At 33.4% G+C, this 18,728-nt stretch overlaps 1 protein-coding gene across 1 annotated transcript; it reads left to right on the top strand.

Annotated features, from left to right (window-relative positions):
* The first annotated feature begins 4,673 nt into the window (after positions 1–4,673).
* LOC109012213 (probable metal-nicotianamine transporter YSL7) lies at positions 4,674–9,704 on the top strand. Its single transcript, XM_018993742.2, has 6 exons — positions 4,674–5,175; positions 7,294–7,448; positions 7,607–7,704; positions 7,791–7,925; positions 8,081–8,270; positions 8,378–9,704. The coding sequence occupies exons 1-6, from the start codon at positions 4,767–4,769 to the stop codon at positions 9,488–9,490; spliced, it is 2,100 nt and encodes a 699-aa protein (XP_018849287.1). The 5' UTR covers positions 4,674–4,766; the 3' UTR covers positions 9,491–9,704.
* The last annotated feature ends 9,024 nt before the right edge of the window (positions 9,705–18,728 follow it).

Here is an 18,728-nt window from a genome sequence, read left to right as displayed (position 1 = left end):
AGGTGCCATAAGATATTTCGGAATAAAGAATTGATTTCTTTTTCAAAATGAGAAAATATTAAAGATCACACTAATATCCATCCTATGTTCATATATATATATATATATATATATATATATTCACTAGGGAATGGCCCCGGGTGCGTTAGCCCTGGGGTGCACATGACATAATAACTTAAATAATAAAAAAAAAATGAAAAAGTCAGTAACTTATTTGTCTATGAAAAGAAAATATAATGTTAAAGAAAGAAAAAAAATCAAGATTTAAAAAATATCTAAACTTCAGCAAAATATATAACTGTAGGGCTATTAAGGGCCTTTTACTAAAACATGATTCTTCATTAAATTTTACAAATGAGCTACACGTCAAATGGTCAAAGGTCTTAAGAACCTTTTGGTAAAACAAAATCCTTTATTAAATTCTATAAGGGAGCTACATGTCAAATGATAAATGGTTTTAAGAGCCTTTTGGTAAAACAAGACTTAATGGAAAAATAAGAAATATTAATGAAAAAATAACAAAACTTACTATTTACAGTTAGATAGCTACTTATTATAATAGAATAGATATATATATATATATATATAGAGAGAGAGAGAGAGAGAGAGAGAGAGAGTAATATAACATATATAAATTTTTAAATATTTATATATAATCGGGTCATACAAGTTGACTCATATTAATGCAAACCTTATTATTTTATGTCCAAATTATAGATCGTGGATTTGTGTCAAATATTGCCAACCTTAATGTCCAACAAGAACACGACAATTTGTTTCATTTCATTAGCAAGCGAATTGCAAGATAGATGAAGTTATCAAAATGTAAATTTCTAAAAGTATATAAATCACCTTCCATGATGTTAAAATTGTAAGATTTAATTTATGAAAAAAGTTGAAATTAAATTTTATTACCAATTAGATCATAATATGTCAGTTGCAATATTGAAGAGAATTGGAGTCTAAGTTTCATCCAAAAATGAAAAACAAAAATAGAAATTTTAGAGTAATACTAGTTACAATCATGGATTGTACAAAATTTGAAAAAAAGTGGGGTCTACTATTAAAAAAATAATTTTTTATATGAATCTTATATTTACTTACTTTTTTCAAAATGAGTCCGTGACGTTTGCACATTCTCTGATTGCAAATATCATATCTCTAATTTTTATAAAAGATTAATATTAGATACAGTCATAGATTGTGTAAATGCATACTCATTTAAAAAAGATGGGATCTACCACAAAAAAAATATTTTTTCAAATAGATCCTATATTTACTATTTTTTAAAAAAGTGCATGATATTTGCGTAATTTATGACTGCAAATAGGGGTGAATTCGGTCCGGTCCGGTCAGTCTTGATGAGGTTTGTAGTCCAGACCGAACCTATTTAGTTCAGGGTTTTTCTACCTTAGATCGGACCAAAATGTATAGGGACCGATTCAGGACAGTCCGGTCCTATCGGTCCCATTCGGTCCATGCCTTCTAGCCATTCGGTCCATTTGGGACACCATTTTAGGTTTCAGGAACCAATTTAGAAACCCCACGATGAATTATCAATCAAATAAAGCACAAAGACAAAATGGTGTCGCTTGATGTTTGTTGTGTATATTGTAATTAGTTAAAAAAAATACAAGATTTCTCCCATCAAAGAAAAAATACACAGATTCAATCAAAAAAAGAAAAAAACATTTGAAACTGTAAGTTTGGGATGTGGCGGTGACGTGGGGATGAGTGGCGAGAGAGAGCTGATGAATCGATGATGTCGTCGGCGAGAAAGAGTTGATGATGATGTTGGCAAGTACCATGCCGTCGGCGACGAGTGGCTCTCGTGGTCTGGGATGCGGCGGTGATGTGGGGGAGCCACGAGAGAGAGCGTGCAAGGGAGAGAGAGGGGGTTGCATCAGGATCTGGGGTAGGAGATCTGGCCGGCGTGGAGGAGCTGATGATGCCGTCGGCGACGAGCGAGTCTCGCAGTGGTTTGGGATGCGGCGGTGCGACTGGAAGGGAGAGGAAAGGGAGAGGGAAATCGCAGAGGGGGCTATGGCTGGAGGGGAGAGGAGAGAGAGAGGGAAGAAGGGAAAATAAAGATCTAGGGTTTCCTTTGCTTATTTAATCTAGGCCATCATCTAGGATTTTTAACCTAGATTCAAGTTAGAGATTAAACACTTTAAAATAACTAACAAAAATAGATAAGCAAGAGTATAAATATAGTAAAACAAATTTAAAACCAACTTAAATTTAAAACTAATTTAATCTAGGCCCTTCATCATTTAGGATTTTTACCTTAGATTCAACGTTAGAGTTTAAACACTTTAAAATAACTAACTAAAATAGATAAGCAAGAGTATAAATATAATAAAACAAATTTACAAAAACTTGAGATACTATTACTATATGTTATACATTATTTAATATATATTATATAATAATATATTGGTACTAAATTATTACTAATACTATATACTATACTAATAGTGATATTTACTTCCAACTTAGGTCATAGATGTAGATGTTAGTAATTAGTTAATGGTAAATTGGTGATAGCGATGAATTCTATGTGACCTTAGTATTAAGCACCATTGTTTAAGTCCAATTTCGTATTAAACGGCGTCATTTGATGTTTGGCAGATTTAATGTGTTTTTAACTTGTGATTTTTTAATCTTTTTGGCACATAAATTAATTAAAAAATTATTAAAATTAGTAAAATTAAGTAAACCATTTAATGGTGATTATTCTCTTAACTCATTGATACATTGATACTAAATTATGGACTATACTATACTAATAGTAATATATGGTCATAGAGTCATAGTGATATAGTCATTAGTAATACTCATTAGTCATAGTGATATTGATGCTATATATAGACTTGTAGTTATAGACTTATAGATTTAGTTATAAATTTATAATTATAGTTATAGTGATTTAGTTTAGTTATAATTATACTGATGATGTTAATTGTTATTTTGTTATTAACTTAGAGCATGTCAATGTATTATAATTTATAATAGTTCTAAGTTAAAATGCATAATGAGTTATATACAACTATTTACATTTTGGATACAAAAAATCTATACAACTTCCTACTATTCACACAAGCTCCACACACCACACTTTTTTTAATTTTTATTAGTTTTTTCTTTTATCAAATATTTAATATATGAATAATGAATATAAAAATTGAATTAGTTTTAAAAAAATAAATTCAAATTTTTTTTTTAAAATATTAAAAAATTTAAAAATTTTAAAAAAATGTAGTGTGTGGAGGATGAGAGGTTGTGTAACATTGCTCTTTTGGATATGAAGCAATAAGTATAGATAATTTAATCATCCATACATGCTTTATATTTACTTGCAACTTAAGTCATAGATGTAGATGTTAGTAAATAGTAATTAGTTAATGGTGAATTAGTGATAGGTTGGTTAATTGATATTCATGTCATACTAATTTAATTACAATTTACATTAGTTATTTTTAATTGCTATATATTTACTTACAACTTAGATATCTTCAAAAAAAGTTATTCAATAACTTAGATAGATGTAGATGTTAGTAATTAGTTAATGATGAATTGATGATAGGTTAATTGATAATATACAATTAATAGAATATTAATTTGTAAATTTGTAATTACATATTTAAACTTTTATATTGTATATGAGGTAAGTTAGATGAAAATTACATAATTTATTATACAATTATTATATAAAAAATATATATAAAAAAGAAATATTTTATTTTATTTTTTCAGTCGGTCTGGTCTGGAAACCCCCCAACCCAGGACCGGATCGAAGACCAAAAACCCTATTTTCCTAGGGCTGAAACCGAGCAAGCCTTTTTTCGGTCTGGTCGGTCTAGTCAGTTTTCTCGATCTGGACCAATTGACTTACAGCCCTAACTGTAAATATTATTTCTTTTTATAAAACATGAACAATACTAGGCTTTCTACTAGGGCTCTTGCTGTTCGTGATTAAGGAAGTGTTTTTTAATAATGTGAATAATTTTTTTTTAAATATTTAAAAAGTGTTAAAAAAATGTATGTAAAAAAAAAAATACATAAAATACATTAGCTGGAGCTCCGAGCGAGAGCCCAGCAGTTGCTCTAGTGTTACTCATAAAACATTAGGCTCGTTTGATTATACAGTTCAAATGAGATGTGATGAGATGTTTTATTAAAAGTTAAATAAAATATTATTATAATATAATTTTTATTTTAAAATTTAAAAAAGTTAAATTATTTTTTATATTTTATCTATGAGTTTGAGAAAGTTATAATAATTATATAAAATAAAATGATATAATTTAATTCTGTATAATCAAATCAGTTCTAAAAACATAAAAGAACCAATCCGACGATTGCTAGTTTTTTTTTTTATTATTAATAGCAACCGTAAAGTTTATGTGTTTTAAAACTAATCCGACAAATAATAGTTTTTTACAGATCCATCAGTTTATGAGTCAAATACTTCGTCTCCTCAATGGGTGGATTTTCAGACACTCCGTCACGCTTGCCCTCGATTTGATAGGAATTTGGATTCTTGGATCTCTTTTTCGTCTCCACACTGCTGTCTTTTCCGAGACTTTCTAGACGTGATTACGACCTCAATTATTAACTTCTGCAAATAATAAAAAAAAAATATTAAATAATAGACTATAGTGACTATCAAGCACAGCCAAATCCAGCTTGCAATAAGAAAAATCCGCGTTATAAAGCACTTCCTAGAGATTTTGAGCCATTTATCTTTAGCAAGAGAGAAGACAATGGGTCGGAATGAGGTTGAGGACAAGGTGGAGAATAGCGTTGATCCGGAAGATGAACATAATGGTGATCCGGGGGACAAAAAGCTCAAACAAGAAGTAGGGGAGACATCGGTGGAGCGATTGTTTGAAGATCAGGAGGTGCCGTCATGGAGGAAGCAGCTGACCATGAGAGCCTTCGGGGTGAGCTTCCTCCTGAGCATACTGTTCACCTTTATAGTGATGAAGCTCAACCTCACCACAGGTATTATACCTTCCCTCAATGTATCTGCTGGTCTCTTGGGTTTCTTCTTCGTCAGGACATGGACCAAGTTGCTTCAGAAATCTGGCTTGTTGAAGCAGCCTTTCACCCGGCAGGAAAATACTGTCATCCAGACCTGTGTTGTAGCTTCTTCAGGCATTGCCTTTAGTGGTATGAGTCTCCCCTTCACTCATTTTACTCATCTCTCTGATTCGTTACTTCTTCGCTTCATCACCATTATTTGAATGTAATTTTGGAATTTTTTATAGATAAACATAATGGAATTGTTAGAAGTGTTTGAACATTAGAAAGGTCTGAACATTAATTCTGAAATAGCGAGTAATCAATTGAATAGGTGCCAATTTCTCAATCTGGGTTAAGGGAACTGTTAATCATGTGGCCTCTCTGAATTTGTTTGCCAAACCCTTGACTAAAAGATCAAATTTTCAGCCTCTTTAATTAAAAAAAATCTATATTTATCATGTATTTAAAAATTTTAAGAATTATATATATTTAGATTCATTCTAAATTCAAATTTTAGTCTCAATTCTTAGCAATTAATTGAATTAAAAAAAAAAAAAAAACTTAAAATATTGCCCATCAGTGGAGATTTCAAGCGGTTTGGCTTTACATTATTAATTCAGCCAATGATTATTAGACTTTTTTGGTAGTTTTCTTTCCTAACCAAGCAACTGGAGTGGAGAACAAGCTGCAAGTTGTCTGACGGGACAAAAGTACAAGTAAAAATGAACCTTTTTTTGTCACTCATAAACTCAATTAGGAATCTCTGGACGGCATGGAGCCTAGATACCAGTTTTGTTGGATTGTGTTAAAAGCATAGTTAGGACTAATCAATGATGGTTTGGAAAATATGGGATACAAGAGGTCAAAAGATCATAGGGAACATCCAAATTTTGATGGTAGGATAGTATATTGAGAGTTTATTCTTCTGAGATGGATTTGAAGAACCCTGTCTCAATGAGTCTCATGCCATAAAAAAGGGTTTCCAAACTGTCTCTTGTGATAAAGGAGAATTAAAAAAACATTAGTGTATTGTTCGGTCTTACTAAAAGATATTCACCTGTTCCAAAGTGTTTACCATAGTTTTTAACAAAGTAGAAAGAACCCACCTTTCCCATAAATAGTCAAACAAATAAAAATAAGATGGCAATCATGGCATGGTCAAGCTTTTAGAGTGTTAGAGTGGGACAACAATTCACTATGAAAGATCGTGTTTGCTTTCTCTGCACCTATCCTTCCCTCTGTGTTATATACACAGTCTGTTTTGGTCCGCATCTGGTTGACTATTAATTGAACTTTTTTTAGTCAACAAATATAAGATTGCCACTACTACTCTGTTAAGAAAATACTAGTTGCTGTTTATAGGCGAAGAGCTGGATGAGAAACACATCATCTTTTCATTAAAGTTTTTGATAAGTACTGATTGCTTCATTTCTCTTGTATCCAAATTTTAATTCATTACAACACACTTTCTTTCTGTAATGCATTTTACATTTCCCCCCTTATATCCGTTTCTTTTTAAGTGTTAACATGGAAGAATTTTCCTGATTTATAATTTATGTATCCTAAGTAAGTAACCAAAGTTTAAAACTTCAGTAAAAGTGAAGGTCTAAATGAAGCTAATAAACTATTAGTGGGATGTTTCAGCTCTGTTCATTTTGGGAAAATTGAGATTAGAGCTTTAATTAACCAAATCCTGCTTTCCTATGCAAGTTTCATATGCTAAGACTTGACCACATTGAGCGACTGAAATTAAAAAAATATATCTGTTCATCCAATAATTGCAATAAAACTAGCTCAGTTGATTTTCTGAGGCGATTGTTGGACACTTTTTCTAAGGTTCCATCAGAGTGCTATATCCACTCAAGTCCATGATCCTTACTGGTACAATTTATTGTTAAGTGTCAATAACCAGTCTGATTTGTGATGAATTCTTATACATATATATACACATATGCGTGTGAACATGAATGCATTGGCATTAAAATTTTTCCTTTTATTTTATTGTTAAATACTATGTCGAGTTTTTCAACATATCTGAAAACTAGAGTATGGATGGCCTAGTTTGAGTGTGTTGCACAAAGATTCTGAGTTGTGATGACTAATCTAGAAGTTTACAACCATATCTCATGATGATGGTCTGACCCAATCAATATCTCATCGTTAAAATTCATTTTCTGTACTCTAGAAGTAATATTGTTTTCCTCTAACTAATAACTTTAACTTGCAGACTGAAAACTACTACTTTTAATTGATTTGTAATAACAGGAGGCTTTGGAAGTTACCTCTTTGGAATGAGTGAACGCATTTCCAAACAATCATCAGATACTCATGATTTCAAAAACCCGTCATTAGGATGGATCATTGGCTTTCTCTTTGTTGTCAGCTTTCTAGGACTCTTCTCGGTGGTGCCTCTTCGAAGGGTATGTGGCAGCATATTTATGCTTGTTCTGTGAAATGTGAATACATGTTATGCTTGTGGGGGTGGGGGTGAAAAGGGAACAAAAATAATTCATTGAACAGAACAAAACCTTATCATATTCCCATTTTTCTACAATCATATTGTTTATTTTGGTTTCAGATTATGATCATAGACTTCAAACTGACGTATCCCAGTGGTACTGCCACTGCTCATCTCATCAACAGCTTCCACACTCCTCATGGAGCAAAATTAGCAAAGTAAGGCACCCTGACATTTCCGGCTTCTGGTTAAACTTGACCCTATGGAAATTCTAAAAGCTGTCTTCTTTTATTCTACTTTACAGGAAACAAGTGAGAGCGTTGGGAAAATTTTTCACCTTCAGCTTTTTATGGGGTTTCTTTCAATGGTTCTACACTGCTGGAGATGACTGTGGATTTTTATACTTCCCCTCACTAGGGCTCAAGGCATATAAATATAGGTACACCTAGAATCATTCTTTTTCTTTCCTCTTAATAAAACTTTGTTTTACTTGATGCAAAGAAAAAATTTCATTTGATAAGCATTTTGCTCAACTAAAACCCTACTCTCATTTATGAATGTTTTGGCTAATGTGGAAATATGATTATTCCCCAGATTTTATTTTGATTTCTCTGCAACATATGTTGGAGTCGGAATGATTTGCCCATATATCATAAATGTATCAGTGCTGGTGGGAGGGATTCTTTCTTGGGGTCTGATGTGGCCTCTCATAGAAAATAGGAAGGGTGACTGGTATTCTGCAAGCCTCCCATCAAATAGCATGAATGGTCTTCAAGCTTACAAGGTAAGTTCCCACTAAACGAGACAGCTGTACCACTACCACCTCTAGATTTTCATTCCTTGTCAACACTTTTCAAAATATTGAAAACTTAATTTATATCCTTTTTTCAGGTATTTATCGCCATAGCCTTGATCCTGGGTGATGGTTTATATAACTTTCTCAAGGTTCTTAGTCAAACCATCTTAGGCTTGTCTCATCAGCTCCTGACCAAAAAAATGAGCTCTGATCTCCCTGTTGCAGACCATTCTTCACCTATGAGCTCTCAGCTCTCATATGATGACAAGCGTCGCAGCCAACTCTTTCTCAAAGATCAAATTCCCACATGGTTTGCCATTGGAGGTTATGTTGCTATTGCTGCAATCTCTATAGGCACTCTTCCTCATATCTTTCACCAACTCAAATGGTATTACATATTGGTCATCTATATATTTGCACCAACCTTGGCTTTCTGTAATGCCTATGGTTGTGGGCTCACTGATTGGTCCCTTGCATCCACCTATGGAAAGCTGGCCATCTTTACCATCGGAGCATGGGCTGGTGCTTCACATGGTGGAGTACTTGCAGGCCTAGCAGCTTGTGGAGTTATGATGAACATCGTCGCGACAGCCTCTGACCTAATGCAGGATTTTAAGACTGGTTACTTAACACTGGCTTCACCACGTGCCATGTTTGTGAGTCAACTAATTGGCACATCAATGGGTTGTGTAATTGCGCCTTCTGTGTTTTGGCTCTTTTACAATGCTTTTGGTGACATTGGAGTTCCTGGAAGTGAATATGCTGCACCATATGCTATTGTGTTCCGTAACATGGCTATTGTGGGGGTTGAAGGCTTCTCAAGTCTACCAAAGAATTGCCTTCTCCTTTGTTACGTGTTCTTTGGTGCAGCCATTCTGATAAATTTGATAAGAGATACAGTGGATAAGAAGTGGGGAAGGTACATTCCACTTCCAATGGCAATGGCAATACCCTTCTACATAGGACCATATTTTGCCATTGACATGTGTGTTGGAAGCTTAATACTGTTCATCTGGGAGAAGATAAACAAGAGCAAGGCTGATGCTTTTGGTCCTGCAGTAGCATCTGGTTTGATCTGTGGGGATGGGATATGGACTTTGCCTGCTTCAATCCTTGCTCTGGCTGGCGTCAAGCCACCGATTTGTATGAAGTTCTTGTCGCGAGGCACTAATGCTAAGGTGGATAAGTTCTTATCACCAAAGGGCTAAGTTTATCATGTGATATATCAATGTGAAGTCTTAAAGCCAGAGCATAAAAAGGACTTGTAAAATATCCCTGATGTCTCTCTTTCATTTTCTTTCTCTCTCTCTCTTTCTGGTGTGTATACAAATCTAGTAAAGTAGTCACAGATGTGAACAAGGAAAAATGTGTTTGTCATATTACAATATCAAGGTGTAAATGTTCGCTTCTTCTTTTACCCCACCCATGGATCCTCCATTAACAAGGAATAGCCCCCCGCATCTACATGTTCTGATATTCTAAGGGCATGGCTTTTGTCTATACATAGTTTATTAATAGAAATTCTTAGTTTACAAAAGAATTAGAAAATAAAATTAATTTGCAGTCTGAAATGACTTGATGTGATATGATAAATTATAAAATATTTTTTTATTATATAACAGATTTAATGTATGTGACACCCCAAGGAAAAGTAGTAATCTAGAAAAATTGATTGTGAATATTAAACCATGGAGGTTGCGGGTTGGGCTAGAGGTACTTGAGGTGAAGAAAAAACTAGCACCATTGTTTTAGTTAGAGTTTTCAGAAATTTTTGGTGCAATAAAAATTTGTGATGACGTAACACCAAGTGGCCCAATCCGGGCTCGACACATGGCAGCCCACTTTATTACCTAATTAAGGCCCTACACTCCAAAGCCACCACCTGAATAATGATCTTTGTTGTCCCAAATATGATAAGAGTAATGTTATATACAATTATGAAATACGTAAATATCGTGCAGTCATTTTAAAAAAGAATAGAATTTATTGTTAAAAAATTAATTTCTTTTCACATGAATTTTATATTTATTTTTTTATTTTTTTAAAATAACTATATAATACTTACATACTCACGATTATAAATATTATTTTTCATATAATAAACGGTTGATAAAAGCGTTATACACAAGCTTGTTTATTTTTAATAATTTTTTTTTTCAGAATTTTGTCGCCATGCTTCAGCTGTGTGTGCAGCCCCTCAAAACCAATGAAATTAACTATCTTCGGTCAGTCATTCTAATAATTTCTGGCCAGGTACTTGAGAGAATTTCAGGGTCATATATTGGCCGTAGAAAGCTGGAAAATTAAAGTGAAAGAAAAGGCCCATTGCCGACAATGCCGAGCCCCTCCATCAGGCATTTCATCCTTACTGCTCTTATCTGTCGTGTGATGATCCTCCTCACTAATGGAACTCCTACCTTTTTAGTCAGATTCTAATCATTTTAGTTAGTGCAATTATTAGGAATTCAGACCTAGTTGGTGATTACAAGAAAGCTGAAAAAACAAAAAAATTCTAGAGTGAGAGTAAGAGGCTAGAGCATTGCCTAGATTTTCAAATTGTTACTAAGTCTCAATGATTATTATATTGTATTGACTTCATATATAAAGGTTGGCCTATGAGGTCAAGACAATCTAAAATCTAATTCTAATGAATTTAAATTTTTTTTATATTTATAAATTTTAATTTTAATTTTATTATAATTTAGGTCAAAAAAAATATTTTTGAATCAAAAAATTTTTTTTTAGACCCAATGTGTTGGCTTAGGTAGGGGCCGGGGAAAAAAACCCACCCTCACATGGTGTGGGGCCCACCCCGCACCATGTGGGTAGCAGCCCTATTTGATAATAATGCAAAATTTAATTTTCCTTCACAAAATATATTTTGTCATATTGGTGATTTTTTTTCATTGCAATAATAGGCCTCTCAGATTGTCCATTCATAAAATTAGGTGTAAGATTCTTAATCTTCAACTGATAATAGTATATTTGATATGTACTAACACGATATAGCAATTTCCAAATAAAATACAAATTTACAACCAAAATAAAAATTGAATCTCCTAGAAAATTCGAAGATGCATGCAAACTTCAACAACTATACCTGCAATTAAGTACACTTAAGCAACTATACCTGCATACACTAATTTGTAAACACCAAATTTAAAAGGCTCTCTAGTTATGTCCACTCTAGAATCTATACATGCATATACTGATACACACTGGCAAAATTTTGCATCGAACAAAACTACAAATCCATCAAACATACAAAAGTAAATAATTATGAGTTTAGATTACATATTATCAAATAAAAATACTTTTACCAATGGCAAAAGAATCTGATTTGTAGATGGAACATCTTCTATTGGCAAAGAAAGATGTAGTTAGTACTTCTGTTATATAAGATAATAAACCAGCAACTTAAAAGTTATAAATAAATATAACACTTGCCGTCATAGTTGATGATCTTTTAAATAGATGCCCAATTTTGATTTGACCAGTTGTACAGTATCAACACTTCTAACAAAATATTTAAACAATGTATAGCCACTCAGCATGTTTCTCCCATCAATGAAGGAACCACTGGAAGAGTTTGTTTGAACATTTTTCTACTCTCTTTGTCCCATAAGATTTGAATTGTATTCCTAAACATACTTATCATGCAACCACTTTAGAGACATTGTCAACATTCTTGAAAGATTTGGCTCTTCATAAATTAAAGGAAAACAAAATTAGATTAGCCCCCATCTTGAACCTAGGGTCTAATGAAAGTCGATTGAAGTCAATTGCATCATGTTTTGGGGTTGTAATGGAATACTCAAGGTAGCAAATAAACAAGGCAAAAATTCCATTTTGGTGGGAAAATTGGTCTGGTTTGAGTATTCTGGGTAGGCAAGTACAAGTTATAGATCAACCAAAATTAATATTGTGGGAGATGATTATAGGAATGGAGTGGCATGAAGAACAGCTCACGGAGATGATAGGTAGAGAGAAGGCTCGGTATATTTGTTTGAATGTGAAGCTGGGTAGGATGGAATTGGAAGGTAAGGTATTTTGGAAGTCCTCAAACAATTTGAATGTTACTGTTAAAGATGGGTGGGAGTTGTGCAGAATAAAAAATGAGCAAGTTAGGAAGGCAAATGCTATTTGGGATCCTGGTATTCCTCTCAGGATTTCTTTTGTATGCTGGAATTGATTACAAGGGGCTTTGAGTGTAGACACCAATATTCAGGGATTGGGTATTTCTTTATGTTCGTCATGTGTATGTTGTGAGAAGCCGAGGATTGAAACGATAGATCACGTTTTGGGAGAGGGGGATTTTGCAATGTAGCTGTGGAAAATGGTTTCGGACCTGTTGGGAGTTGATTTTGAACAGCAACAAAGTTGGAGAGAAAGGTTGTGGAATTGGATTTCCAAAGGAAAAAGGTCGTCGCAGTTAGAACATTTAAGAGGCATTACCCCAGTTTTTATTATATGGATTATTTGGATTCGGCGATGTAAAGCACGAATGGATGATAGAAAAATGTTAGTTCAAGCGTGTTGGGAGCAGATTCTGTTTTGGTTCAGGAATATATCTATTAAAATGAGAAGAAAGAAAAGATTAAATATTGCACATATTGATATCTTTAGAGGTGCCAGATTCTTATTGTAGAGGTGTTTAGACATATCCACAGGATTTAAGTTACAGGTACGCTGTAGCAGCTAAATTTTATTTTTTGTGTCTAGCATTTTATTTTTTACGTTTACGTTGAATTGTATCTTTGATGCTTTTTACATTTGCGGTTTTTGACGTTTTACTTTTACATCGTAGCAGCTAATTTTATTGGTCTGGCATTTAAGTTTACGTTAATTCGTTTTATGTTTACGTTTTTATGTCATGACTGTGTTCCATGTTGGTCAGTTATGATTTTTATATCATGATTGATTCACGTTTGTGGCTTTATGTAATTGTCAGATTTACGTTGAATTGCACTTTCTTCTTGTTCTGGTATTTTTTTATTAGGCTTGTTAGAATTTTTTTTCTTTTAGATTTGTTTTTTTTTTTTTTACACTTGGTTTCTGGGTTAGTTTATAGCGATTTATCATGTAAGCTCCCAAGTGTAATGATGTTATCACGGTTTTCCTCCGCCATAAGTAAAGGTTTATTAATAAACTTGAGACTGGGCAGCTTTTTGGTTAATAGGTGATGATGATTAGGTAGTACATTTATTAAGGGTTAGATTTATGGCTTGTTTGATTGTGAGATGAGATGAGATGATTTTAAATAAGTTGAATAAAATATTGTTAGAATATTATTTTTTAATATTATTAATATTTTAAGATTTAAAAAAGTTGAATTGTTTATTATATTTTATATGAGAATTTGAGAAAATTATGGCTGAAATCCTCGCTTCAGGTTGCTTAATTAATATGTTTTCAGATCATTTAATGGAGAGATAATATCATTTATTGAGGGGATTGTGAAAAATGGCACATCATTAAGGAGGACACGATGGCCTATGCCTAGCCACTCATGAAGGTCATGTGCATACACCTTGACGCCCACTTGAACCAACAAGATCTTAGGGTTTTTGTTAGGTTATGTACTCCAAATCTTATGAGCTTAATCATAGGGAAAGAAGGCCACCTATTGGTCTTGAAAGAATGGAAAATGGAAGGAAAACTTGGAGGGAAAACTGAGCATGGTTATTGGAGTTTTTTATCATCATGTTTTATGCCATGCATGCAACGTGTCTATCATTCTCAAGGCTGAGCAATATCCTATTTAGGCCTAGATTGTCTTTACAATTTCTCTCAACTCTCTTTACAAAACAGAATCTGCTCCCAACACGCTTGAACTGACATTTTTCTATCCTCTATTCGTGCTTTACATCACCGAATCCAAATAATCCATATAATAAAAACTGGGGTAATGTCTCAGTTTTATTTACAAGACTCATTTTGTTAGTTTTCTTTTAAAATTCAAATTTTGAATTTCAAATTTTATGATTTTCAATGTATCAATAACTGACATGAGAAGAAGCAAGTTTTTTATAAGTTTTTCTTAAGTATATTTAACATTTTTCTTTCATTTAATCATTACAATTTTTTCAAATTCTCACACAAAATAAAATAAATAATTTAAAATTTTCAAATCACAAAACAAAAATAATATTAAAAAAATATATTCTAACAATATTTTATTCAACTTTTAACTTTAATCACTAAAAGAAATAAGGCATTTTCCAGATTTTACGACAATTTTCGTCTCGCTGCTGAAATCCAAAGCAATGTATTCAAAATTTTGATTCTAAAATTACTATTCACGTATATGTGGCGACTATTCAACCTTTTGCAGTGCTTTAGTGTCGCCGCTGCAAATAATATTTGTAATTGTAGCGGTATTTTATTTTTGGTTAATGGTAAAATCGCCACAATAGCTACTTTTGTGGCGAATAAAAAGTGTTGAAAATAGCATTTTAGAAAATTCAAGCCTTTTCAACGATTTTAAAATCGTCACAAAAAATTTAACCCCAAATAGACATTATTTTTGGCAATTTCCGAGTCGCCACTTGCTTTCCATCTCAAATTTTGGAACTAATGGAGTAAAAATTACTTTTCACTTTTTGCGGCAATTTTTGTCGTCACAAAAAGTTGTCGATTTTAGTAAGCGGCAAACATTTTCGTCGATTAAGAAAATCGACGCAACACATACTATTTGCTGTGAACATTGTCGCCATAAGAACATTTGCAGTCACTTAAATGTTATTAGCAACGAATCCAAATCGTCGGAAAAGTTAAATTAAATTTAAGAGTGGGGCTACTCTGCATGCCCACTCTTACTGCTGGGCGGTTTTTTTTTTTTTCTTTTTTTTTCACATTTTTTAATACATTTAAATATTTTTAAAAAAATAAAAAAAAAATACACCAATACACTTAAAATCACTTCCTTAATCATTAAAAAAAAATAAAAAATTGACCAGCGGTTAAATAGAGTGGTCAAAGTGGGGAGGCAAAGTAGCTTTTTCCTAAATTTAAACGCATTACATTTTCCCCTCATTTCTTTCCCTCTCCCACTCTGCCTCCCCAATCCCTCTTCTCCCTGAACCCACTCCGCTGCGCACAGCCTATCTTCAGCGACCCCACCATGCCACCGCCACCTCACCTCGACGGCCACCCCCTCCTTCTCCCCCAACCCCCATGGTAGAAACATCTTTTTCCCCAAATTTGGCATCGACCTCTCTCTCTCTCTCTCTCTCTCATTTCTCTATATCGTCGCCACTAGGGGCACCATTCGCCACCACTCACACCTTGACACCATCGCCAATCCTCCGCAGAGCCCCCTTCTCCTCCACGCTTAGCCCAGCAGCCCAAGGCCCTCCGTCTCTCCCTTGCTCTATTCGCAACCCACGGCCCCCACGCGATTTTGCTACTCATCTGCCACTCCCTTGTGAGTTTTGATTCTTCTTTTCTTTTGTTTTTTCTTCATGTTTTGCTAGAATATATATATATATATATCTGTAATTTTCCCCCTTGCTCTCATGATTTCCCTTTTGTTACATTTTCGAGGCTCAAATCTATGTTCATTGATTTTGGATTGCCATCTTGTAACAGAAACCCTAACTTATTAGACACTTGATCTGTTTATGCACTGTTGGTGTTTCCCTGTGTATGAAGAACATTTTTTTTGAAATTTCCTATGTAATCTATTAATAAGAACACTAGAATTTGGCCGTCTTACCCCTTGCCTTGTGATAAAAGATGTGGCTATTCTAATGTTATGGTAGGGCTTATATATTATATGGATTGATTCATGCCAATCTTGCCTTGAAATGATTTCTTTGTAATTCACATCCCCTAATAAATACTACTATCAATTTCCTCAATTGTCTTGCGGTTATAATTTTTTTAAACTCTCGTTTCTCAAGGCATGGCTAAGTTCTCGTTTATTGTTCATAGTATTATTGTTTCTACCAATAAAAAAATAGTATTTTTTTTTTGCATTGGTACTTTTTTTTATGTGGAGTAATCATCTCCATTGTTTACATTTGAGTACTCTTGAAACTTTGGAAGAAAGATGTATGGCTACTTGGAATTTTCCTTCTATAAAATTCCAAGTATGTAGATAGTACACTTAGTTTGATATATGGTGTGTAGTGTATCATTGAATGGCTTTGTTTTATGGATGAGGGAATTATGTATTTCTTGGCAATGAGGTTTTCTTGTTCCTGGGTGGATGAAGCCATTCCCAATGAAGTTATATAGGCCTGACATTTATAAGCATTGAAACATTAGAGTAAACAAGTAATTAATCGGTCTTTCTTAATTAACATGTATGTGGAGCGTGAGTTTAGTCATGTTATATATATATATATATATATCATACTTAGTTTTTGTGTTTTGAAAGGAAATATTAGTATTTAGTTAATTGGTTGCTTGTACATTAGACTTTAACTTAAATTACTAGCTTGTGTTTGGCAGCTCATAGGCTTAAAGTTCTTGCTTTTGTCGAAAAATGAGAACATTCTTACTGTTGTTGTTTTTAAAATGTTCTTAAGGTTTGAATGGGGATCAAAAGGTTGTTGGAGCGAAGTTGTAAGCACTTAACGTTGGTGGGTGCACAACTAAATGCTGATGGTAAAGACATTACAATCTATTGAAGCAATTAGATGCTAGTGGTGAGGGCGTTACGATCTGCCAAAGTAACTAAATGCTCATGGTGAAGGCATTACGATCTACCTGAGTATGTCTTCTCCGATGACGTAGTCACATTCGGGCAAAACCTGATAGGGTGCAGTAATAAGAAGGTGCACACATTTTACTGGAAATCGTGAGGTATCCATAAGTAAGTATAAGAACAAGTAAGAATAAGGAAGGAAACGAGAGGTTTTATGCATGTTATGTCATTACAAAGTTCTTATGTTTTTAAAAGGAATCTAGATAGGAAAAAAATATAGTCTCATGAAAATGCATGTTCATACTCATGCATTCATGTTCATGTTTACTCTAATCATGTTTATGTGATCTATGTATATGTTTGTGGTAAACTTTATTGAGGTTTCAAGGAATCTCACTATGGTAATCTCACTACCATTTTCCCCTTTGAATCGTAGAAGCTGTGGCTGGTTCAGAAGAAGGTGAGCAAGATGGGAAAATGAAAGCCTTACTGGTCGTTGATAGTTGAAGAGATTCTTACTTTTGAGAATCGACTCGAGTTGATCGACCATTACTTAGAGATTGTCTTGAAATTGATAGCAGAAATTAAGGAGATTTTGGGGACTGATGAATAAAGTTTTAATTATGTAGTATAAAACAATATATTAAATTTTGTGGTTTTTATGAAAAGGTCAATATTTGGAACCCGAACCTTGATATATAGTTTTGTTAAAGACATTATCTTGGGATGAAATAAAAATCTTATTTTGGTACGATAATTATTGTTAAGACCCTTTGTTTTTCCGTTGTGATTTATTCATACCGCTAGAAACATGTTCGTGCATTGCATGTTAACAATCATGTATAAGGGGTATGTAACATATTGTTACATGTCTCGACGTTTCAATCACTGTCAAATCCCAAGGAGGGGTTGGGGGTGTCACACTTAAGATGTCTTGCATTCTCCATACTTGAGAAAGAAATATGGTTGTTGTTGGGTAATCATTTTTGAATACAATATTAGTTACCTCATTGAAAATCATAAGTAGCTGACAAACATTTGCAACTTTCTCCCATTCTTAAATACTTGGAACCCATTCAAACTTTGATTTCTATCACCATATATGGGAAACACCTCTTTGAATTGAAGTGCAACATCCAATATTAAATATATGTTATTCCATCTAACAGGTACATCTAAAATAAGTTTATTTGAGGGTAATTGTAACTACTTCACAATTTCGCTAAACCGTTTTAACCTACTCTCTGTTGTTACCAAAATTTTTATGCCAACCCTCACACAATCAACAATCTCCCTGATCTCCCCAAGTCCATACTACACAAACAAATGTGCACAACAGCATATATGAAACAATTTTCCTCTTAACAAACAATATTTTCTTCAACTTAAAATCATCCTTCAAGATCTTATTGGCAACATGATTGGAACTTGCATTTCCTACAACAATTGAGCTAATTTTATTTTTAGCTCCCCAATTTCAAAAACACTTATATAAAGCATCAACAATAAGTAACTCATCATGTGGAGGTGGTACGCTACAAAAGTTCAACACACACCTCTGAAGATGCCAACCAATATCTATATAATGACATGTCCCTACCATATATGAAAGTTTTTTAAAAGAAATCCACATGTCATCTATGATATGAACTTGTTAACAACTTTAAGCAAACATTTTAACTTTAATTTCCCGTTTGGAACTTGGACTAAACTGAAATAAACTCAGTTCAGTCTAACTTTAAACTGACTCTAACATCCAAACACTCAACTTTCAAACTACAAAACTCATCTCA

The sequence above is a fragment of the Juglans regia genome, chromosome 15, assembly GCF_001411555.2.
Source record: "Juglans regia cultivar Chandler chromosome 15, Walnut 2.0, whole genome shotgun sequence".
Lineage (NCBI taxonomy): Eukaryota > Viridiplantae > Streptophyta > Magnoliopsida > Fagales > Juglandaceae > Juglans > Juglans regia.
Note: the sequence above shows the minus strand (reverse complement) of the source record. Positions and strands in the feature narration are given on the sequence as shown.